The 25,415-nt window shown below is 34.3% G+C and overlaps 1 protein-coding gene, 1 long non-coding RNA gene and 2 other non-coding genes across 5 annotated transcripts; 1 reads left to right on the top strand and 3 right to left on the bottom strand.

Annotated features, from left to right (window-relative positions):
• Positions 1-555: 555 nt before the first annotated feature.
• On the bottom strand, positions 556-23,687 carry LOC117687003 (uncharacterized). Of its 2 annotated transcripts, none has more exons than XM_034463017.2 (6): positions 23,633-23,687; positions 5,458-5,640; positions 3,981-4,110; positions 3,331-3,471; positions 2,647-2,808; positions 556-1,065 (listed from the first exon to the last, which is right to left on the bottom strand). In XM_034463017.2, exons 1-6 carry the CDS (start codon positions 23,670-23,672, stop codon positions 1,014-1,016), a joined length of 708 nt encoding a protein of 235 aa, XP_034318908.2. In that variant the 5' UTR covers positions 23,673-23,687; the 3' UTR covers positions 556-1,013. The 2 variants fall into 2 exon arrangements, with proteins under 2 accessions (XP_034318908.2, XP_034318910.2); XM_034463019.2 differs by lacking the exon at positions 23,633-23,687 and adding an exon at positions 9,563-9,779.
• Positions 11,154-20,271, top strand: LOC136273164 (uncharacterized). The gene is made up of 3 exons (XR_010711382.1): positions 11,154-11,251; positions 17,313-17,393; positions 19,792-20,271. It is a non-coding gene; the product is annotated as an uncharacterized lncRNA (long non-coding RNA).
• On the bottom strand, positions 15,412-15,494 carry Trnal-uaa (transfer RNA leucine (anticodon UAA)). Its single transcript has one exon. It is a non-coding gene; the product is annotated as a tRNA-Leu (tRNA).
• Trnal-uaa (transfer RNA leucine (anticodon UAA)) lies at positions 17,161-17,243 on the bottom strand. The gene has a single exon. It is a non-coding gene; the product is annotated as a tRNA-Leu (tRNA).
• Positions 23,688-25,415: the final 1,728 nt, after the last annotated feature.

Here is a 25,415-nt window from a genome sequence, read left to right as displayed (position 1 = left end):
ACAAATACTACTAAAGAATCAAATATTCTTACAAATAGAAATAATTGAGCTTAAATTGTGTGAATTTTGAAAAAAATAATCGACCTTTAAACATGCGAATTGTATTTTCAAAATAAGGATGACGATGCATGTCTAGACTGTATCAATATATCTTTGCTCGGTTTTTATTAGTTTAATCAAATCATAATTTCATGATTTTGTACCGCTTAGAATTCGCTTGTAGTGACCACTGTTTAATAAAATATAAATTGGCGTTTTAAAATATTATTTAAACAATAAAATGCTTTTTTGGTGATTCATGCGGGTTATGAAGGTGGCGACATCGCGGCAAAATAGATAACCTCCGTTAGCGAGTTCTGTTAATTTTTTTCTGCAATGATCGCCACCTTCATAACCCGCATTAATCATCCAAGAAAGCGTTTTATTGTTTTTTTGTTTATATTTACATCTTTCTTTTTTCTTAATTTTTGCTACGTAATTTAACAAGCTTTTTTTTCTTGTCGAGTGTTTTTACGACCACCTCTCACAGCAAAAACGTCAACGTTGTGTCTTTGAATATATTTATTCTTCAACAAAGTAGAAAATTTACTGTATAACGTGCATAAAACTTTTACATGCATATGTACGCTTCCATGTAATTTGATATATCTCTGATGTTGATATAGATAAATATATAGACATCCGACCCTATAAGAGCACCATACATGTATATTACATCATAAAATGTCCTGGAATCTGTATAATCCGGATGCCAACCAAACTCTCTCCACTTCGATTTTACTATAGTCATTGTGATACCCTGCCCCTTGACACGGTGCAGTTGTGTATCCGTATGTTTTCCGGACAGACCAGGTCTAATGCTTCCACTATGGTCGTTTACTATACGTCTGATGATACATAAAAGTACAAAATCCACCCATTATGGCTTCTTTAAGTTATTGCCTCTTGGTACAGTATTGCGTTTTGATCACGTGATAATGGCTGTGATGCTGGATGATTTGATGAACACGTGGTCAGTAGTAGTTCCGGCTGTCACGGATCTGGGGGCGTGGTATCTGGCCATTCCTGTTGAAACGAAAGTAAAATTCATCTGATGAATTCGTAACAAAGAAATATCTAGTATTTCAGTCTACTTAATGCAATACTATTTTTTAAGCTAGAATCAACCAAAACGTGTTCAGAACAACAAACTTGTGTGGGCTTACTCTTTTAGCTATTTTTAAAGCTGTTCATTTTTGGATGACGTTTAAACGATTTTGATGTAATGGGTTTTAGTCGTGTTGTTCCATATTAAACTTAATTGAGTCTTCGCATCTATAATTAATTTCACATCATGAGTCAAATACAGTTTATTTATTACCATATGATTATGTTGAATATGATACATGTATGATTTATTACTATCCAAATATTTCAACGTGCATTAGAACGCGGAAAACGTTTGGATCTCATGCGCGGATCCAGAAAAATTTTCCAGCGGGGGGAGGGGGGTCCGAAGGATATACCGGTATGTGTTTGCCGAGGGGAGGGGGTTCGATGCATATTTTCTTTTCCCATGGGGGTCGTGACCCCCCCCCCCCCCCCCTCTAGATCCGCCCATGGATCTTTACGTCTTATTGTGACCCTCGTCTTTGTCCCGTAAAGATAATTTTCTTCATTGCTGAGACAGATAAAGCCCTTATCTCAGAACGGATTAGTTGAAGTAAACTCCCAATAAACAGTATGTGTTTTAATAAAAAAGACAGTGTGAGATTGTGAAGTCAAAGTTTTGGAATTTCCTCCAATTTGAATTGGGTTTTTTTTTTTATATTGGTGGGCTGAAATGTATACATTTTAGTGTTTAAACATGATTGCATTTCATTATTACCAAACAAAAGCAATGTTTATTTGTGCATGCAGGGGTGTAGTTTTGCTGACACACAAAAAAGAAATAATAAACAGATCTTTATTAAAAAATTGTGGTTAAATGTGCAAGATTGATAAAGAATGAAGTAGTAAATCATGTCTATTTTAAAACAAAAAAACCCCACACTGTAATTGAATAAAATCCGTTTTGGTGAAGCAGGTTTTTAAAACACACGTGTGATTGCAGCCAGCCTTTTTTTCCATTTAAAAACATAACAAATAGTGAAATATATCTATTAAATTCACAAAAATACTTACATAAATATATAAACTAGATTCACCCTGAAATTTTAGGTTCTACTGTAAAACCCGCCATTTTTTTTTAAATCATTATCAGTAAAACTAATTATATCAAGGGTTTTATTATATAGATTTCAAAAGTGATGAAATTACAATGTTTTATTCACTAGTAATTTATATGAAAAAAATTATAAAAGATACTTTTAAACAGTTTAGGAGTTTGAACACATTTTAAAACTTGTCTAAATAAAATATGTTTAAACACATACTAGTAGTGAACATTGAACTAAAAAAATTCTATATTTTTGAATTGATCTTTTGATTCGCCCCTCCTTTTCTGGGGATGTTATGAACAAACATGTAAACGACTTACGTAACGATAGTGTTTACGTGTCAACTGACATTCTGGGAACAGAAAATAATCAACATAGAAAATCAAAAGTTTAATCTTAGAGACGGTCGGTAATTATCAAAAACAGAGGTTCTTCAACAAATATTTACCAATATGGTGGATCTTTATTGTGACCGTTGTCATAGTAACCCTGGTCTTGAGATTCGAAAGCTCGGTTGTCGTATTTGTATGCTGACTTCCCGTTCATCTCGCCTTTCCTTCCGGTGTATATATGGTAGTTACTTGGATCGTCTATGACGCCCTGGGGTCTCCTGTAAAACGGAAGACGGGTATTGATTTATTAGTCGAGTGCTCACGGGTCATATCAATTCCATAGCATGGCCCAGTGGTCATGGATGAAATGCAAGTTAGGCAGAGGTTGCCTGTTCGATCCACGCTCTAGTAATTTTGCGAACTATTACGTATTCATGATCTTAGCAAGCTTTAAAATCACAGAACTGTGTTAAACTTCCAAACAAATATGTAACTTTCAAAAAATAGAAAATTAATGGTATTTTTGTTCCTAGCCTTTTCAACGACATAGCAACGAACAGACTAAGATTAACGATATATTATGCTCATTTAGTTAGTCTTAGTCTGTTCGTTGTTAGTAAATGGATTCACTTTTTATGAGTATTTATTGTAAGACAGAGGATGAAATAACTTGATATTTTAAGATAATCATTGAAATTTTCAGACTGATATTTTCTTTATTGCATAATATAGAATGCACTGGATGTATATCTATCGGATCAAATTAACATTACCCACATTTTCCCCTGCCTGTGACCTACTTGTATCCGTCCATTGAGCTGTTGTCCTGTGGTGAGATTCTGTCGGCGTACGGTCCGCTCTGTCTGATGTAGTCGTTACTGTAAGCCTGGTCTTTCTGGGGCGGATCAAACTGAGAGTAGGATCTCTGGCTTGCTGCCCGCCTACGAAAAAAAAAGGGAAATGTTTTTTTTCTGAATTAAAGGGCCTAGATGGTTAATTATGGTTTTAGACAATATAAATCTTCTTAAGGTGAAGAATTCTGTATTAAAGATATAACGAAAACATCTCAATTTTTAAGCTAAAAAAACAGGGGTTTTTTTCTCTACTTATTCAATAGTGTTGAGCAAAAAAAAATCAAATCCGGATGTTTAAAGAAGATTTGATGTGTTAATCATCCAGCCTGATCCTTAAGATGGTGTTTTTAAAAACTCCCTTTGTCAAACAGCGTAGCGCAATAGCGATTAGAAACAACTGCTCTAAGATACAATATGATTGTTTATAAACATCTCTTGAATCGGGTACATTTTGTCAATCGATTAAGAGTGAGAAAACAAACATTTCTTCAACGCGTCTTAATGATTTTGATATATATGAAGGCTTGGAGATCTTTAACGCGTTCTTCTGCACATATTTTGATATAGATTAGCAGACTTTAAGCCCCTTTTCTTACCGTCTTTTCAAATGCTGGTTATGGATATATGAACAACAGCAGATAAACAATAGTCCTAAGATCAACAAGCCTAGACAGCCTGCTCCTGTTCCTATTACGATCTTCTCGTATGTGTTCAGTTCTCCCGTCCCTAAGATAGGAAGTGGCAGGATAATAAAACAATTTCAAATTCAATACCATATTTCTAGTTTTTATTTTAAAAACAAACCTCGATACAGGTAAAATAACAAGAGGCCCATGGGCCACATCGCTCACCTGAGGAACAATAGGTATGATACAATCACCTTAATGGACTCATAATACAAACAATCTGGACAATGTACAATAATACACGTAGATCCTGTATAAATAAATTCCATTTTTTACCCTGGATATTCTTATGTTTATAATCATTAGTCCCTTTTCTAACAGGATGATTTGATAGTCATATCACATGTTGAGTATTGCAGTTCTCAAAAACCTCCTTAACAATTGTTTATATAAGGGATATAAAACTACATCAAACTCTGAACCTTCTTGTGAGGCCGAAGAATTGTCCTGGAGCCAAAGTCTTAACAATTATAAAGAAACATCTGACTGATTAGTTTCTGAGAAGAAGATTATTAAAGATTTACTCTATATATTCCTATGTAAAACTTCGACCCCCGTTGTGGCCCCACCCTACATCCAGGGGTCATGAATTTCACAACTTTGAATCTACACTACCTGAGGATGCTTCCACACAAGTTTCAGCTTTCCTGGCTGATTAGTTTCTGAGAAGAAGATTTTTAAAGATTTACTCTATATATTCCTAAGTAAAACGTCGACCCCCTATTGTGGCCCCACCCTACCCCCGGAGGTCATGAATTTCACAACTTTGAATCTACACTACCTGAGGATGCTTCCACACAAGTTTCAGCTTTTCTGGCTGATTAGTGACTGAGAAGAAGACTTTTAAAGATTTACTCTATATATTCCTATGTAAAACTTCGACCCCCCATTGTGGCCCCATCCTACCCCCGGGGGTCATGAATTTCACAATTTTAAAACTACACTACCTGAGGATTTCTAATTATCTCACCTTGAAAACGGATGTGACCCTTATTTTTCACAACTTTGAATCTCCGTTGCCTAAGGATGATTTGTGCCAAATTGGGTTGAAATTGGCCCAGTAGTTCTTGAGAAGATGTTGAAAATGTGAAAAGTTTACGGACAGACGGACAGACGGACGACAGACAAAATGTGATCAGAATAGCTCACTTGAGCTTTCAGCTCAGGTGAGCTTAAAACAAAAGTTTGAAAGTTTTCTCAATATCTTACGAGGGATTTGTTTGAAGCATTAAATTGAACATTTCGAAAGATGGAAGTTAATAAATTCGAAAAAAAAGTTTGGTTTTGCTTACAATAATTTAATATAGAAAACATTTTGAGGGAGTTAATTTAAAGAGTTGGATAACTGACCAAGATGGAATCAACAAGAACCATGATATTGACTTACATTTACACTCCAGTTCCGTGAGGTTGTCAGACCATGTTTGGTTTGAAAAACACGTGACATTGTGGGGTCCTTCCAATCGGTAGCCGAATTTCTTGCAGCCAATCAGAACTTGCGTTCCAGCGCTCGCGTTGTAACTGCTAAGAATAAAATCAGGATCGGATTCGGGTTTTATATCAGGACAAGCTGAAATTGAGAGGAAATAAGATTATTTTATTTCTCTACACACACTTTAATTACTGAACATTTGGTCAGTTCTACAGAATCCTTAAATATGACAAATCATTTATTATCGTGAAAAAAACCCTCTATTTACAAAAATTGCATTCAAAATGTGCAAGACGTCAGTTTATGAAATAAAAAGATGTGCACAAATTCCTCGGTCAATTATACTTATCATGTAACTGTATTGCATATTTTAAAATGATGTAACTACAATTAAGTTTGCTTGCCCTGAAGGGTTGATCTAAAAGAAACATGTTTTGAACTGAATGACAGGTGGGCCAAAACAAATATATTACCCTTATCTCATCATAAAAAAGCGATAATGATCTGGAAAATATTTAGTTGATATATTGAATTACTACATGTAGTATATTAGGTTGTAATAAAGCAATAAAATATATAGTTAGTCTTGTTGTAAATAACCTATATAAGTATCTCTTTTTTATCTATATCTCTCAACCTTCTTGTTTATCTAGATCAAGATTTCTCGAAAAGGGAAGTCTAAATTTTAGATGATTTATATGTACATGTATGTGTATATTTCATAAATTTATCGTCTCTAGCGTTCATATCTCTCTCTTCTCTCTCTCTTCTCTCTCTCTCTCTCTCTCCGTTTCTATGTCTTAATCCAATGTATGTTTATAGACAAGAGAGAGAGAGAGAGAGAGAGAGAGAGAGAGAGAGAAAGAGGGAGAGAGAGAGAGGGGGGAGAAAGTTATTAGGAATGACAACTCGTGTGTCTCTCACTACCCCTACCTGCTATCAGCTTATGTTTACTTTTACCAAGCTACAGCAAATAGGGGTCAAGATGCTTGTTTTTAACCTTACTCCTGATTCATGTTTAATAGCTAAGTGTACGTTAACACTTCACGCATGACGAAATTGATCTGCATCAGAATAAATTGCTCTTCGAGGTTATTTGTCATATGCAAATATTTCAAAGTTTTAAAGGGCTACGAAGTGTACAGTGAAAATAAATTTTAATTAAAAAGCACTAGTAACCTCTGTTTTATTCTCCCCCAACAAAAAAATATTTCTTAAACATATCACTTTATCAATAATGCCATTAAAACCTATCAAGATGTTTGTATGTACATGCATGTATTTAAATAGATTATATTTATGTATGCAGGTGAAATCGATTTCACATTCAAATCGCACCCAGAAAGTTAACTCATGTTGTCTATGGGGTGCATTTATAATCTTATATTGCACCTTTAAGATATATTTTGATTTATATGCTGGAGTATGATTGGGAAACACCAGTTAAAATCCCGCATAAAATGCTGCAATTGTAAATGTATTTGAAATGCTCTCTCTCTCTCTCTCTCTCTCTCTCTCTCTCTCTCTCTCTCTCTCAATATAAAAGTTGTGACCTTAAACGCTTCCTCTAATGACTTTGACACTTTCAGTTATTTTTTTATAGCTAAGAACAACCTAACCTATTCATCAGGAGTGAGCTATTGATCATGGCTGGAAATGTTCATACACAAGAGTTTTACATAATCTCTGATCCTTGAATAACCTGGACAGCGTGAAAGACATCAACCCCCCCCCCTCCCGTCCCTTCCTTCCTTCCTTAATTGATCGACAACCTAAAACTTTTTCGCTCGTGAAGATTCCGTGAAGCCATTTTAATCCATCTTTATTGTTGCACTAAGCCCTCATCCATTAGCCTGGTGGTGGTATAGGTTTAATGTGTGTTTTTAATGCTGTAATCATTTTAAGATCCTTTTTATGAATTGCCTGTATCAATCTTCGAACCAGTCACTGGCCTGAATTGTTTTAAATTTTCTCACTTTAAGGACAGTTCTAAGCGGTACTAATGCGTTTTACTTCTGGGGGTTTTTTTGGAGGGGGGGGGGGGTCTTTTTTCTTCGAGAGGTTTTACTCAGAACCGATGCGTTTACATATTGATTCTTATTATGTATTTTTTTTTACTTACATTTCCTTTTCGCTTGATATCTGCATTTGACAACTTAAGGTACCCTGCGTGGGAATTCCGATTTTAAATGTAATGTAAAGAACTCCATTATAGGAAACGCATCAGTAAATCTTGTTCTTTGTGACGATAAAAGATAAAGCACTATAGCTTAAAAAACAAAATTTCAAAATACCCCCTTGGTGACTTTATATGCATATTATACAATCCAATCCTTTCTAAATCAATTTCACTTAATATTCAGAAAAGAAAAGGGAACAAATTTCTTTACTATTGGCTGTTATCTTCTGATTGAAGCCATTACCCTCGAAGTTTATATATCCTTGAAAAATAGTTTTCAACAAAATTAGTAAAAAATGATGCCCGAGATACTTATCATATACCTAGTATTCGCTAATCTATACTGGGGTCAGATGGATGTCAAACCCCCCCCCCCCCACCCACGTTGAATTTTTTTTTTTTTTACAAAATTCATATACTAAAGTTACAGTGTACTTAGAATTACCAGAATACAAAAACCTCCAAAAAGATTTCCTTTCCCAAAAAAATCTGGATCCGCGCATGAAAATTCAAACTAACGGTTTAAAAATAAGACACGCTCCTAGTTCACGTGGGTGACTTTACTGACTTATCGATCCGCGTTCACCTGTGACCAGGTGTGACCAGGTAGACGGTCGATGTCCTAGCTTGCTGTTGTTAGTCCCCCCTCCAGGCTGGCTCTACATCGTGGACGGTACACGTGTGTACACATGTTGCCTTTGATGAGAGGGAGACAGACCGAATGGTTACAGAGAGAGAGAGAGAGAGAGAGAGAGAGAGAGAGAGAGAGAGAGAGAGAGAGAGAGAACGTACGTGGTAAATTTAAAGAGACCGGGTATCTTTCTTCCTTTAATTCTTATACAATTTTTCATGCATTTAATATTGCAGTTCATTAAGTATTCTTCATGATACAAGTTTATTGCCTAATAATGGTCTAATAATATATCCGCAATATATATAAATCAAAATACATCATGTCACAAGTGCAATATAAGTGCATCCAATTGACTGATGGTATTGACTTCTGTGTGGGATTTGAATGATTGAACACCATTAAAATCGATTTCACGTGCAGACATATATATATTTAACGAGCCCACATTAAAGGCGTGAAAAATGAACAATTTCAAGCTGTCTATTCATCGATCCTCAAGCTCCACTGCTCACTATCTCAAATAATCCATTCGGAAAACAAATCTCTGTAAATCCCGATCTCAACGATTATATTACATCATTGCCATCAGAAAGGCCTAATCATTCCTAACCTTGAATAAATGCGAGTTAATCTTATTAACGTTAAAATTGGATTAAGACTTAGAAATCAGGTTCTTTTAATGGATTTAAGATCATATCGCAGATTTCAGTGACACAGAATTTAAATGAGCACGATTTTTCACGTGTATGGGTGTGTAATACAATGTATTCCTTTTCTAACTTAGTTTTGTTCCTGGTGATGAGTATAAAGTCATTATCATCCACTGACAGAAATGATTAATTGTTTTGTAAATATGTCATTATGCTGAATCTTTTTAAAAATGGAAATTAGATGGAGACAAACAAAATCCATCAAATTCCTCAAGCTCCGACCCTTGTTTAATATTAAAAGTTCGGGACCCCCCTAAGAATTATGTTTCTCACACTTATTTTATATTTTATAGTGTAGAATCTTTTTAAAAATGTTCATCTTAAATTCGAAATCCCGCGTGTAATTTGCATTTTTTGTTTCTCCTGACATTTGAAATTAATTTTGAATGCTAACTAGGCTGTGTCTGTTCTCTGAGTCAGCCGTTTTGCATTATATAAGAGAGAATTAACCACGAAATGCAAATTGTATGCAGCAGTGCTTATTAATGTAAACAATTAAATATCATTTGCAATCTTGAACACTATTTATGTACTTACCCATTGCGTGACCCGTAAGGAATTAAATGTCCCGATTTTTTTTTATTAAACTCCTTAACCGTACGAGGAATATTTCACATTTGGGCTTCTTCCAAAAGTAGATTACTGATAAAAAGTTTTTACAACCTCTGTAAAGTAAAATTTTTACTACACCGGTCAAAAAGAAGCTCTCAAGTACTCTGTGGTACACCTGTGTTGATTCAAGCGTCTGTGTGACCGGAATCTAAACATTTCACGCTTGGCTGAGTTTAGTGTGTCGTCATGTTCAATGAAACTCTTCAGGGTATTTGTCACACTTTGACAAATCTGTTAATCATTTTCAGTACGGTCTTGGGTCATTAATTGAATCTCTAATTACGTTGTTATTATTGTTATAATAGACATGTGACATATGTTTTCAATTGGCGTCTTTTACATACAAGGACGCAAGTGAGACATCTTCGCAGAGAGCATAATGAAGAGATGTGCAATGTACATGTACATAATGCACATTTGTATTACGGAAATAGATAGATGCAATTATAAATCTTAATTAATTATTTCAATGAATAATGAAAATGGTACTTATGATCTAATGAAGTCAATTTAAGGTGGAATGGGGCATCTGTCGATATTAGTGTGGATAAAAGGACATTAAAAATAAGATATTTTCGCCGGTTTAGAATTTTCAAATTTTATAATATTTGACCAAAAAATACGTTTCAAAAGTTTTGGAAAGGTAAAAATTTTAAAAGTCCCAGTGGAATCCAAGCTTGAGTTAAAGATCATCAATGAATTCTCTAACCCAATGCGTAACACTGATAGGGGCAATTTCGGTATAAACAATTTTTTTTAATAAAACTTAATTTTATTGTTTATTTCGATACAAAATACGTCACAGCATGGAGGTGTCCCATACCACCTGAATCCTCGTCTTATAAAAAAAAAATTCGCGTGTGAGGTTGTTTCACCTCCAATTGCACTTTGGCAATGATTGACACATTTTGAATTTTACCCCAAAGGTATCTGATCAATACAGGACACAATGCATGTATCCTTTGTTACATTTCCTACTGTCACGGCCATGCAACTCACACATCAATTTTCGCGCTTTACAAAAGAAACAAAAAAAGGGGGAGGGAATAAAGCACCCGTTTCTCACAAGCACATTCAATCAATAAAATGTACATGTAGCTAAATGCTTGTGTTGTTTTCTGGTGTGTGTTTTTTCTGTTTTTAATTGATTTGCCGATTTTGTTAATTAAACGATGGAATTAATTTGTTTGTGATTTTAATTTACGGATAACAAAATTATAACTTTTTTGTGCTATTAGAATTTACGTACAGTAATTTAAACTATTTGCAAAGTAACACAAAAATAGGTGGTAACCGTAATAAAAAAAAAACTTATTTAATAATAATAAAAAAAAACGCATCATGTATTAAGTTATCAGAATAAGAAGTACAAGAGGTTTGGAAGATCAAAACAACCAGAGTCAAAATTATCACAAGATCTCTGGGCATGTTCTCGACATGTAAAAATAAAGGTGTCTATAAAGTAAACATGGAGTCGGGTGCGGAATGTCTCCTAAATGTAAATCTCACACCCGAGGGAATTGAACAAAAGACGGCGACATTCCCTGTAATTACGATCGTTATCAGACGACAGCAAAACACAAGGCAGGGAAATTTACGACCTTGAACGAGCCAGTAAGTTAGGGCCACTTTCCCTTTTCAGTCTTTATGCTACATATACATACATTGTAAGGTACTGCATGCGCGGATCTAGAGGGGGGGGGGGGGGGGGTCGGGGGGGTCCCGACCCCCCCCCCCTGGAAAATGAAAATTTATTAAATTTACATAGTAAAATTATCGCGAAAATATGCCTCGGACCCCCCCTGGCAAACACAATTATCCTTCGGACCCCCCCTGGAAAAATTTTCTGGATCCGCGCATGTACTGGGTACAGTCCGTCACTAGTCCAATAGTCTAATCAAACGTGGATTTAAAAAGAATTTGGGGACGATAAAGTTTGGGAGGGAAGTTGTTTTTATTGCGATGAGGACCCAAAGACCGTTTACTGGAAAATTAGAATGTAAATTTAGACTACACTTTCGGGGGAGGGTGCTAGACCCTTTCTTTCCCCCCTTCCCAAAGGTTAACTGCATGACTGAAATTTCCCTTGTGCGAATCCGGAAAATTTTTCCAGAAAGTGGACGAAAGGGTGGGGGGGGGGGATTTAAAATGCAAAGGAAAGATCCGGAGACTATTTTATTTTTTGTACATGTAATTTTACTATGTGAATTTTACAACTTGGAATTTCTTCGGGGGGGGGGGGGGGGGGTCCTCTAGATCAGCGCATGGTTTCTTAAAAATTCTCTCTAAATAGAAGCATAATTAATTTTCGTGTACCCCTTTCTTTGAAAAACTAAGATATCTTTGCAAGAAAAATCTTTTCCTTTACAACATCAGCAATTTTTTTTATCAAATTCTTGAGTTTTCAAACGCTTACAGAACTTTGTATTTACAAGCATTCTTCCTTGTTATTGAAACCTTCATATGTCTTTCCTTTATACATGTACAATATTGTTTTTGTGGATATAACGTGCCTAAGCTACTGCCTCTTAATGCTTAATTCTGTGAGGTACATTGTATTTTGCGACTTGCTTTCTGACTTTTCAAATTAGAGTTGTCGCGCTTTAAATGACCAAAGACGCATTTTGCACTTGGCATATCACCTTATAATGCTAGAATTTTAAAATACGACAGATGATTAAAAAAATACGTTTTGAAATCAGCAAATTGCTTTAAATTGTTCGCACGCACTTTTTAATATGGTAGGATAAGGACTACGATTTTGAGAAAAAAAATCAAGAATAGGGATTTTTTAAATCAACCACGTCATGGCTGTTTTTAAAATGATACGTATATTAAACCTTTTTGAGATAAAGAGCTAAACGAGCTCTGTATGTATAGAAATAATAGAAAGAATTCAAATTTTAACCTGAAATATTTGGATTATTTCAAAACTAAATAATGATAAGTGTATGGCATTTGAATTTTTAGGTAGATCTAATTGGGAATTTGTTGAGCATTCAGCCACCTTAATATTTCTCATGTTCAAGATAACAAAGTAAAAATAATCAGTGATGATGGTTAATTTTTAAAGAGAATTTCAAGTGAAATTTTTTTTTGGAGATGATTTTCCCACCTCGATGACAATTTAAATAGCTGAATAGCTCAATATATGTATATGTTTTATTTTCTTGCATGTTTTTTCATGCAGAAATTCGATTGTATTCATACAGCTACTAACAAAATTGAATTATTTTGTCTCTGTATGCTTGCCTTTTAAAAACCTTTTTTTCAAAATCGTTTCTCCTTATTGGGCGCTGTTTAGTTTTCTAATTGTCAACATTTGATTAAAAAACCAACTCAAAATGATGCTTACATTGTGTTTATACTTATAAGTCTGGCTTTGCGAGAAATATTTCATAATCGATAGCACTTTGGCCACACACTACATCATGCTTGTACCAATTCTATTATATAATTTTTACATACATGTACATTAGTATTATCTCTGCACTGCAACTTCAGTTATGAGAATAAAGTTTATTGTCATTGGGAGAAAGGAATGCACGAACTAACCCCGGACTTCAAGTAAGGTGTCAGTCGTGCACCGGAGCATGATCCATATATGGAAGAATTGGCTGTTCCTTAATTGCAATGTACTGACTGAAAATAACAAGTAACTTATTTATACACACTTCAAATACAAAGGCGTCGGAACCGGGTTTGTGGGGGGGGGGGGGGGGGGGGGCTTAGCCCCCCCCCCCCCCCATTTTGTTTGCTAAGTTAGACCTACCCATTAGGCATATAGCAGAATAGAGGGTTCAGCCCCCCCTTTTTTTCGCAGGAAACATAATTGTTCCGTAATGTACGTTTGAAAGATAGAAGTTGGAGTCAAAGGCATACTAGCCCCCCCCCCCCCCCCCCCCCCCGATTAGGAATTTCGTAGGTTTAAAAAAAATGTGGTAGGTAAGATTTTTTTATTGGAACTATAGGACTCCCCCCCCCCCCCCCCCCCCGGATTAGGATTTTCATGATTTTGGGAATTAGGTTTTTTTCTCTCAATATTTCTGAGGACCAGTCTAGCCCCCCCACTTTTAATTTACTTCCGACGCCAGTGAAATAGATAACAGCTTTGGAACTCTCTCTCTTTCTCTCTCTCAGAACAATAATATTCTATGATATTTAAATGTGGTCAAAAGCCTTTGCATTAAACCACTGCCTAGATCTCGTTCCGTTCTCGTCCCACGAGTTCTGGTAAAAATAAAAATGTTGATCTCCCCCAATTCTATATCTCTGAGTGTAACAATTCCAATCTCCTTAGAGACAAGAAAAATTCCTCTACATTTACACGAAACATATTCGCGGACTTTATGATCAATATTTGCAAGATTGAGTGGTAAATATGCCAAAGTGAGCATCTAGAGTCTTCAAATTACAGACCCCTCGATACCTCGTTTATATCGACCGCTTTACGGCAAGTCGTAAACATCCAGATAAAATCAAAGGAGGTTGTCGTAAAACGCAGTCGATAAATATTGCGGCTGGTTTTAGGGAGGTTAGAGAGAATTAAGCTACTGTTTTTTACTTCTAGATATGAATAAATAAATTGTTTAATCAGGCTCGATGATCAGTATTTTCATATCAGTCTCTGGTCGTTTTGAAATTTTTGAAAAATATTGTATTAGCGTTATGTTATAAATATCAGCCTAAATATCTTTTAAAGCTTAAAAGATTAATCTTATTTGAATATTCTCTTTAAGTTTTACTCACAACTCTCATATAAGACGATAGTTTACCATAAAAATGGCAATGGCTACTCGGGTCTTTAAAAGTAACATTTGAGGGGGCAAAGAATTTAAAAGCGCTGTACAATGTGCAAATATGACATGCTTCATGTAGCGTTAAGGTCTTATTTACAATCAAGTTTCACGACAATGATTATGTTCAATATTAATTATGCATACAGTATACAGTTGGGTGTTTATCAAAGCCTCAAATGTATATAATTGTCGTATATATATGCACTTTTTTATTGATTTTGTGTAATACGGACATATAATGGTGATTTATTAATATCTGTGCATGGACTGTTAGTATTGCATATGCATCTTAAGCATCACAGTAACTTTGCTTTTCAAAATATACTGTTAATTTATCAAAATGCATGGATATTGATATACTGTATAAAAAGCAATGCTATATAGATATGTCAACGATTTCCCCTTCCCCTGGAAAATTCAGATCTGTTTAATTCAAATTGTAAAATTCACAAGAATAGGCATTGCCCCACCCCCCGGAAAAAATTATCTACCGATCCCCCCTCCCTGGAAAAAAAGATATTCTGGATTCGCGCATGTATACAAGAACTCTATCTATAGTCTTACTTGATGGATTAATTTCAATTATTGCGTGCCGTGTTACAATTACATACATTACATGTACTGTAGTTTATTCTATTATCAAAGGGCAGATCACTCTAACTGCACGAAAAGAAAATTTAGAACACTGTAAAAACTGTCTAATATTCAGTTCTACCACTTTCATATATTCATTTCAATTCAAAATGCTGGATAGCTTTGGTTTTTTATACTGTTCTAGACCATAAAAAAGAAGTAGATGTAGAAAGATATTTAACATTTTCATGCGTTTCATTTGGGTTTTTTTCTTCTCTTTACTAAGTTATCATTTTTGGTGAACAAATCCATGGATAGTGAAAAGGGTGGAGATGATGAGTTATTAATGTCCAATAATCTGACTAACTAATTCTTCGTTTAATAATAAAAAAGAAATATAGATAGTACGGGTGGGGTTCGAACCCACGCGGACATTCGTCCATTGGAACTTAAGTCCAACGCCTTAACCACTCGGCCACCGTACTGTATTTATTAAATATCGTATGTTTAAGGTTCTTGTAATTTTTTCTTTGTTTTTATATTTTCAAGGTGATCTAAATTGGTCGATAAAAAATGTATATTTCGTATTTAATGCTTTAAAACAAGATGGTGTCAGCTTGGTGTATGTAATTATATTCACATCTCTATCATCTTCTCCCTTTTAAACGAAACAATTTTTGTTTCTCTCTCAAAAACTATAAATCCATTTTTTTTCTCACTCTACAGCATTAGTCAGGCCAATATCTTTTGAATCCTTTGCACTACGTCCATGCATCTACATGTAGATATAAAAAATAGTATTGCAATCCAACTGTTATTAGTAATAAACGGTGATAACTTTTTGTGATTACGCATATATGCATGTTAATGAATTAAATCTGAAAAAGTGGATTCCTATCATTACGAAAAAGACCCTACTAGCTGAATATACCTGGAAACATACATTGAAATATTGAGAGAGAAAAAAATAGAGTATAAAATTAAATATGCTATGATTTTAAGAAAGATGGATGGTCATGGTCATTTTTAAACAACATATACATATCTACTAGTATCTCTTTGAGGCGATGAGCTCTGAATAATGATATACGGAAATATTAAAAGCTTAATCCTAGAATATTTGGATTTTTACATACTAAATTGTGTAGTTTTATGCTAAAGTCACATCTATGATTTTAAGGTTATGGTAGATTCCTTCAAGTTAACTGAAATTTGGAAAAAAAATCAAACAGTATCATACATGTACAAATTATGTATTATTAGTCTCCCGTTTTGTCAGTGTTTTGTTTGGGGTTTTCTCTCTCTCTCTCTCTCTCTCTCTCTCTCTCTCTCTCTCTCTCTCTCTCTCTCTCTCTCTCTCTCTCTCTCTCGCTTACGCATGCATTGTTAATTAGTAACAAATACCACATATTGTATCATTATAATCTCTCTGTACCATTGTGCAATGTTGTTGAGATTGAAATAAATGAATTGAAGTGTAATGCATTGGATTTTAATAATGACAGCTCTCTCAGATCTCAAGAGGTCATGCTAGAATACTAAATAAAGCCCAAATGGTATGTCATTACTTCGTTTTTCCTATAAATTAGATCATAAGACTCGATTATCCTGGGTTAATTTAATTAACCGATTTACACAGATTTTATGTAAGTGTTTTTTGCTTGGCACTGTTATTGATTTGTTAATCCCCAACAATTAGAACAGATGGTCTACTTTCATTTGTCTTAATAAATCGGACTACTATCTATATATATATATATATATATATATATAACAAATATAATTTCTGTTTCAGTTTTGAAACGCTTGCATTTTATTTTACTTTTTGTATGATGTTATTAAGGACCGTTGTTTGTTAATGTATATATATTTATTGATTTATTTATTGTTAATTTATTGTGTTTCAATATGGACTTAATTTCGCGTTATTTCCGTATGTCAATGCTATCTTAACGGTATGTTTGGCAATTCGCGATAGTTTACTCGGAATTTGTGTAAAATTTTATGTTCTCACAAAAAAAAAAGTTCTAAATTTCAACAATGCATTATAACGTTGACTGAAATATTTTCACACTGAGACCGAATGGATGACAAAATTTTCAGTCAGTACTAACTACTGTTTGCTCTTGATCAACTAAAGAATAACAAAATTAGTACGGGTGGGGTTCGAACCCACGCGGACATTCGTCCATTGGAACTTAAGTCCAACGCCTTAACCACTCGGCCACCGTACTGCTGTATGTATAATATTTCGATTCTGTTTTTGTTAAAATGAACGGTTTTTATTTGTTTCTGCTTGTTAGGTTAATGCGTCCATAATCATTTGTCAGGGATTGATTGATGGCCGTGTACAACCATCATTGGAGCTTTCCTCGGATATAGAGGTAATACTGCGATGAGATCAGTTAACAGGTTAACGAGTGTCAACAAGAAGTTTGTGTAAGCCATTTGTATGGTTGATAAGTTATTAATAACTTATATAAGCTATTAAAAGTGTCGTTATTCCACCCCTTCCCCTCCTAACTGTTCAAAAAACAATAACATACTTTTTTGTCCTTCTGCCTGTGGCTCTGTTTTGCATAAAAGTTCACATTTTAGAAGAAATCTGTTAAAATTGCAGCATGTTTTTTTTTTAAATTACACTACTGACAAAATAAAATCAAATGCCTTTTCAAATACAATCCGATTAAAGTATGCTGGTAATATACACATGTCTTCCCACAAATGTTTATTTAAAAATAAAATTTGGTGTTATGACTATTTTAAAAAAAATAGTCATAACACCAATTTTTATTTTTGAATAAACATTTGTGGGAAGACACACATTTAAAGCAAAATTCTATCTCGATATGCATTATTTTATCTTTTGATGCTTGATAAAACAATTTATCTAGTGATTTCTACATGATTACATCCTCAGTATTTCACTCGAACGTTTTATCTATTACTGTCTCTTCTGTTCGGCTATAATCGTATTTAGTAAATAGTACCCCATCTTTTCGTTCCTTTTTTTTTTTTTGGATGTAATACACAGAGTCGTCGTTTTTTCATATCACGGTATAGTTAATCGCTAAACTTTTCAAGAAAAATATAGTTTTCACTACAATATTACATTTATCTAAACTTCTTAGAATGCAATGTTTTCTGTGCATTAACGAAATTGTAGTTTTGAATGGTTAACTTTTGATTTAATCTGACAGTTAATCATACCCCACGCAACGAAGTTACAAAAGGTACTCATTGTTTTTGAGACCGACCCTTTTCCAGAACTTAGAATTTCGGTCATGTATGTGTTGAATATAGTAATAAACACTTTGCAAGCAAAATTCCGAATCCACTATATATATTTTTTTTTTTTATAATTTCAGCCCTTTTTAAATCAAAATTTTGCTATTATTAAAGACAAAGAAATTCTTTGGCAGGAAAGGTTTGAGCTGATGATTTTTGGAAGTTATGAACTTTTTCAATTTTTATAAGCATTTAACGCGCGCCTTGCAATTCATTATATATGTGTATCATTGTTAAGAAATGGGGAAGTGTGGGGTATACGTATGTAAGCTTGCTCAATTTTTCTTTCTTATCATTATGAAAAATGCAATGGGGGGGGGGGGGGGGGGGTCTACATGCTTAATGGACCACCACACATCCACCCCTAACCCCAAGGGACCGATCAGACAGTAAAAACCCTCAGCCGAGACTCTGCCCCCGAAATCATCAGCATTCCGATATCTGACTTTCCAGACTTTCGTTTCCATGGTAACAGTGAACACGAGACCAGCACTCTAGTCACTCGAGGTGACAAACCGATTGATTTTTAACGTTCGCCGCCATGCAGTCGCATAAATCAGTCCCAGAGCGCCTCCAAACTTCCAGGTCGCCATGGCAACCCTTTCCCGTTTGATGGATCACCCACAGATTCGGGTTTTTGGACCGCGTTCTGCAGACAAAGTTTTGGCACATGTTTTTTAAGCCCATTTGTTTCTCTCGCGCTTTTGCTATATTGTGTATTGCTTAGTTAAATGTTAGAAAAAAGGGAAAGAGGTAAAGAAAGAAAAGAGAGAGAGAGAGAGAGAGAGAGAGAGAGAGAGAGGTTGAGAGAGAGAGAGGTAAAAGAGTTATGTTTGAGAGATATATACACATATAGAGACCATCGGAAGGACAGACGGACAGGCGACCAGACGGGCGGACAGACGGACGGATGAACAAAGGGACAGGCGGGCAGATAGACAGACAGACAAAAACAAGTGATCCTTGATAAATATATATGATCAGCCAGCCACAATTCAGTTACCATACATTTCTAGGTGAGAAGTGATGCCGCATAGATGCTTACTGATCAGAAAACTTGATACTGTTGGATATCATTATCTGATTTATCAAATGTCACGTGTGAATGAAGTTCACTAGCTGTGTATATAAATAACCTAATTTTCAGAAAAGGTTCAATATAAGGGGTTCCCCAAGAGACCAACGATACCATAGAACTCTATGATTTAAGTGTCTTTTTGGTATAATCGAGTCATATCTATTTGGTTTTCCCTTAGTGTTGGTTTATAATTGCAATGATACAGTATGATAGAGTGCTTTCAGATCATGCAAGCATAGAGAGGGGGCATTTAATTTTTATATGATATTAAGACTGTAAGATTTTACATGATCTTTGTACTGATCTGTGTACTATGTAATTTATACAAACGCAAAAGTCATTAAAAAACGACCTCTCTCTCTCTCTCTCTCTCTCTCTCTCTCTCTCTCAACAAAATCTAATTTATCTATTAACAGAGCCGAATGATCAATTAGGGCAATCTATCCTTTGGTCTGTTGTCCACTCCTGGAAGAAACCGCTGAACAGTAACTCAAACTGCAAAACAAATCTCATTACTGAGTTCAGTCATCGACGAAGTGGCACAGAATCGGGCTCGGAAATCAGAAAACATCAATTATAAATGAAGACCGAACACGACCGGAGAGCGGTTTCCGGGAATAGGGTCATTCAGTGGTGATCGTTTATCTTAATTATGTACAAAATAAAGACAACGATCTGTGCTTGTGTTCTCTAGTTTCTTGAGATCATATTTCCAGAGCAAAAATGTTTTTATTCAATGATGATTTTGACACCACGTTCCGCATTTTTCTTTGACTTTGGCTATGGTGAATATGAATTTTTAAAGCAAAACTGAAGATTGGAAGTTTTGAAAGCAATGTTCATTTTTAGCTAACGATAATATTGTGAAAAAAAAATTTAAACTGAAAAAAAATCAAATATGTTGGACCATAATTTGTACATGAAAATGAAATGAAATATAAACGTGAACTACAAAAGAAGCTTCTATTTCATATGGAGGGCCGCAGCTGGCTAATAGTAATTGTACATACCTTGTCGAATGGTCTGTTTCATATGATAATTACATATCAGCTCAGAATATCAAACTTATTGTTGTCTGTCTAAAAAAGTGTTAAAAATAATATAACGAATCGTTATTTTTAAACTGACATATGTACAGTTTATCTATCATTAAATTTATATCTTTCAGAATCATAATTATACTGTTAATTTGATGGGTTTTTTTTTTCATCTGGTTATTCCTTCTTGAATATCATTATTTTCGCGAAAGTTATAAAATGTCGAAAAACCATTTATGTGATGTTGACCATATATTTCATATATTTTATCGTGGTTTTGATTCAATATACTTAATCCAGCTCTTCTACCCTATTTAATATAACGAAGATATTTAGTTATCATTGTATCTGATAAGTTTATAATAGAATTTTTATAATCAGCGGAATAAAACTGATTTCACTGTGAGCGTGAATTCATAATACGTATATTTACAGTATAAGGTTTAACGAAATGGGAACCGTTCATAGTGTTTTAGGAAGGCCGGAAGCCCAACAAAACACTTATAAGAGCTATTTTAAGATTTTGAATATGTTTTTTTGCCATAAAAATAAAACCTTTATTACAGAAAAGTCCAAATAGTCCTATTCTTTTACAAAGAGTTCTTCTTTTAAGGAGACAAATAAAGTTTTTAAAAATGGCCGTGACCATCCAACCCTCTTAATCAAGGTGTGTGCTCAGGTACGACACAGGTAACTGATGACAGGTATGTCAAACATTTCATCAAAGGACGGACTCTGGACATAGATATATACATAGATAAAATAATGGGACGGTGAACTCTTGAGAAGACACGGGTTTTTTTAAAAAAGCCTGGGACGCCTAATTGCTCGAATTGAACTTCGCGTAAATATTATTACGAACAGCAGTTCTCTCAGTCAAGAACATTCTTTATAAATGAGATCATTTTCGGCTGACCATGAAAGAATGGAGCTCGGTCAACTAAAGAGTTTCATTTTTTTTAAAGATTTTTTTTCAACCTTGATTTATAAATGGTGCTTTTCCTGTAAGAACATGATTGGAATTTCAAGACTTTGATTATTGAACTTATAGAAAGGTCAAACTAGGTTGTGTTTGTTTGTTCGTCCCTCAGTTTATTTAGCTATGGTATAAAGCAATTTAAATTCAATCAAGCCATTTGAATAAAAAGATCAAATAATTCGTTAAACAAGCTCCGACTCTAGTCTAATCAAAGTACTGAGAGTACTGAAAGACGGGGTCCCGAAAGTTTGAATTTGTAATTGTCATTGATTTCCTCGAATATGCTTCCCAAATTATGAGTTTGAATTAGTTGTTAATTCGGCTTTTTTGCAATTGTCTGATTCTTTGTCTAAATTTTACTCAATCCCGGCCTTCATTATTGTAGAAAATTGACACAACGGTATTTTATGTAAAATAAGACCCCAAGGAAAAAATTACCACTAACCGGGAAAATCAAAACAACTATATCAAGGTAGATAATTTAAATTATTAGATTTATTCAATTTTGTGGTCCAAGGGAAAATCAACAAGTCGGACGATATCCGTTATACAAGGTTTATGAAAACCCCGAAAACTCTCAAACTGTTGAATTAACAAAGTGAACATTTGTATACCGATGACAAACACAGGCACCTGACGCTAGAAATATTTCTTTTTACAATAAGTACTCTTACAATAAAAGGGTTTGTCATGGTCGCCATTTTGATTTTTAAAACCGACTTATCTGACACGATTTTCTTGCAGCGATTCATGCAAAATCAATAGATTAATAGGTAAAAATAAATCCGTTCGCCACTTACTACTTTTTTGTGTAAACTCGTGCATCACCTACACGAATTACGATACAACCGTTCCTTTCATTAAAAATCATTCTCCGAAAATCAGAGACAGAAATAACAGAGATTGGCAACTCCGCCATTAGGTGTAAATGTTACGGGACCAACCTTACTTTGAGAACCACAAGTGCAACAGCAATCTTGTATAAGTCATTAAATTTGAACCTGATAGTGAACATAAACCATAAATATGTTCAAGCATGTTTTATCTATGAAACATTTACATAAACTCTTTATTTAGCTTTTAAATTACTTTTTTAAAACGTATTGACTTTTCACAAAGTAATGGTAATGGTAATGCATTACTTTACTCATGTAATGGTAATGTGATGCATTACATTAAGAAAATTAAGTAATAGTAATGATAATTTAATTCCCTAATTCATGAAGTAATGGTAATGTAATGCAGTACTTTACAATGTAATTCACCCCAAGCCTGATTCCAACTAAGCCGGAACACATGGACATTAACATTTAACTTGGTTCTTCAATCGATAAGATTGTGTATATTATTTGATCTATTGGTCACCCAAAATGTATAATCTATATAAAGTTTGCTTACAATGCATTGTTCAAAATTTAAATTCAGTTTAATTAACTAAAGAGACAACGAACGAGTAGGCAAATTCAGACTTGTTTTTATTTTCTATGTACAAAATTCCTTTAGAGACGAACAGCAGTCATACCACAAGTAGACTGCAAGCCAATGAAACACCTATTTAATATGTAAGACATCTGTGTATAATCCGTCCTGATTTTAACTTAATTGGCTTGCGCATGAAGTTCAGTAGTGTTCAAGTGAAAGATTGTCAAAATAAAATTCATGACTTTTCAAAAATGGCACATTGCGTTTGGGAACTTAACTTTCGATTCAACCTTCAACCTCTTCTATTGATAAATGAGCTCGGACACCAACTGAATCGTCAACGGCGCTGTGCATTCAGTTACGTAACTCATTCCACATTTGAACCCGATTAAGAATATTTTGATCAATAAAACTATTTGTTTATTTTCTAAATAGAATTTGGTTTATACACAGAGGACTCGAAAAGATTTAATGCGTGTTTTTATAATATATATTTAGTGATATGCATGAAAACTTTCTGCACTATTTTCTTACGCGTACACTCAATTCATGTGTTCTACGCGTGCCTTCCGGTTTGAGACTTCGGCTGACAGTAAACTAATAGACGGGGTCACGTGACCCCGTCTAAAAATTACGAGATTTTACCAGTTGCTAACTAGACTTTGACAACAGGAAGTGCAATGCCAATAAAATCTTCATTTGTATCTAAAATAGCAAACCAGAACCCTTGCTTGTAATAAAAGAAAGGCATATAGAAATTTCATAGAATGTTCAACTTTCATTTTCATTTTAAAAAATAATCATCTAATATTTAATTACCAGTTGTCTCTGTAATCAAACTTTGGTTCTTTTGCTCCATCACGGTGCTCTGTTCAACAAAGGATGCAAGCGTAACTGTTTTCTGACAAGCATAGGCCTACAAAATATAAAGGGCAGAATAAGGTCTGAACAAGAACGCCTGGCGACTCCAATCGGAACACCTCGATGGATTAGGTAAAAACGTATGATGTGTAATAGCAAAACCTGTCGAATACCTTTAAAATTGCTAGAAATAGCAAATGACAAATAAAATCAGATGTCTATCTGAAAAAAAAAATGTACAATGTAAGCAGCTGCTGTCATGTGGATGCGGAAACAATGATTTTAAAATCCAATTTTTCTCGTCTTTATTTTCCGCTTTAAAGATGTTAAACTTCCTTTCTTCTTTTGTTGTGTTAAACAAACATCTATCTACATCTTCCGTCTGTACATATACTTAATATTATATACATGGCATTTACCTGTATTGATTTCACATTATTCATAAAATCTAATATTCTCATGTAATCTAAAAAATAGTTTTACTTTTTTTTTAAAATCAGAACAGAATGACAAAAAACGTCCTATGTAAGAAACAAGTTGTTTTATTGCTCCAAGTCAATTTACGTTAATTTCCTTCAAATGAAAAGAGCTTTGTACGAAAATATGTAAACGCTTTCAAATTTTGAAATATCTTGAACATCTTTTACACAAAATGACAAAAATGATTAATCATATGATAAGAGTGTATGCAGTATAATTTCCGATTAGTTTGTACGATGCATAATATTTTATTTGCTTTAAAAAGCGCAATGCGTAATGTTTCATAAAATAAAAGATAAGACAAATTAGCCATTGTTAGAGAGATGTTGACCATACTGCCTCATTACGCATATATTCATATAAAGTACATATCAAAAACAGCGTGGGCACGGAGAATGACGGTCTTTCTATGTTAAGGGTCATCAGAACAATTCCTTTAACCAGATTTAAACGTATTTGTCCAAAGTAAAGATCAGTATTTTCTTCTCGATGGTATAAGCGTTAACATGGACGGCCAAACGGCACTTCAAAGCAATAATTCTCTCACCAGAGGGCGTGCTACACAAGTTTTGGAAAGCTTTTGTAGAACGCCCTCTGGTGAGAGAATGCAGAGCAATTCGATACAGCAGGAGGTTTGGTCAATTAACACAAACATGTACGGGTATGCAGTAGAAACAATTGTCGATTTTCTATAGAGATAATACCTGCAATAGCATTATATTTTTTTTTCAACCAACAAAACAGGAGATGTCAAGCTTGTTGCAAACAATGATCACGGAAAAGGCAGATAACTCATATCAATGGCGCAGTTGATTGGCGAAAAAGATAGTGAAAGAGTGAATCAGAAAAAGTCTGGGTTATCTCTGCGTTTAATCTACTGTCAACAATAGAGGTAATTTAAAAGCTTTTAAAATTCTCCTTCAGCCTGGTGATTTACTCTCGATATCTTCTTATTCCCTTCAGATACGATCAAGCCTTATTGTGACAGACCTGTTATTTCCATATTTGCAAGATCAGGACTTTTATCGCCAAACGATATAGTATTAATGAACTTTAAGTTTCCTTTTTTCCGAAGAAATTCCCACCCTCTATTTAATTATTTAAATTCTATTCGGACCTTTTTTTCTTTTAGGGTCAAGGGATGTTTTTGGTTGGGTTTTTTTTATTAGCCTTAAAAAAAACTGCTGAATAAGCAAATAGCTTTTTATAAAAGTACGCCATCAATAATAAAATATGACATGTGTTTTGAAATCCTAGTCTT

This window comes from Magallana gigas, chromosome 1 (assembly GCF_963853765.1).
Source record: "Magallana gigas chromosome 1, xbMagGiga1.1, whole genome shotgun sequence".
In the NCBI taxonomy this organism is placed as follows: domain Eukaryota; kingdom Metazoa; phylum Mollusca; class Bivalvia; order Ostreida; family Ostreidae; genus Magallana; species Magallana gigas.
This window is presented reverse-complemented; position numbering and strand designations above follow the sequence as displayed.

Excerpts from the sequence above, each read along its gene's own strand:
- LOC117687003 (XM_034463017.2), bottom strand. The coding sequence starts at position 23,672 with ATGGAGCAAAAGAACCAAAGTTTGATTACAGAGACAACTG. Across the intron at positions 3,472-3,980 it reads AACCAGCATTTGAAAAGACG|GCGGGCAGCAAGCCAGAGAT; the intron begins GTAAGAAAAGGG and ends TTTTTTTCGTAG. Across the intron at positions 1,066-2,646 it reads AATAAAGATCCACCATATTG|GAATGGCCAGATACCACGCC; the intron begins GTAAATATTTGT and ends TCGTTTCAACAG.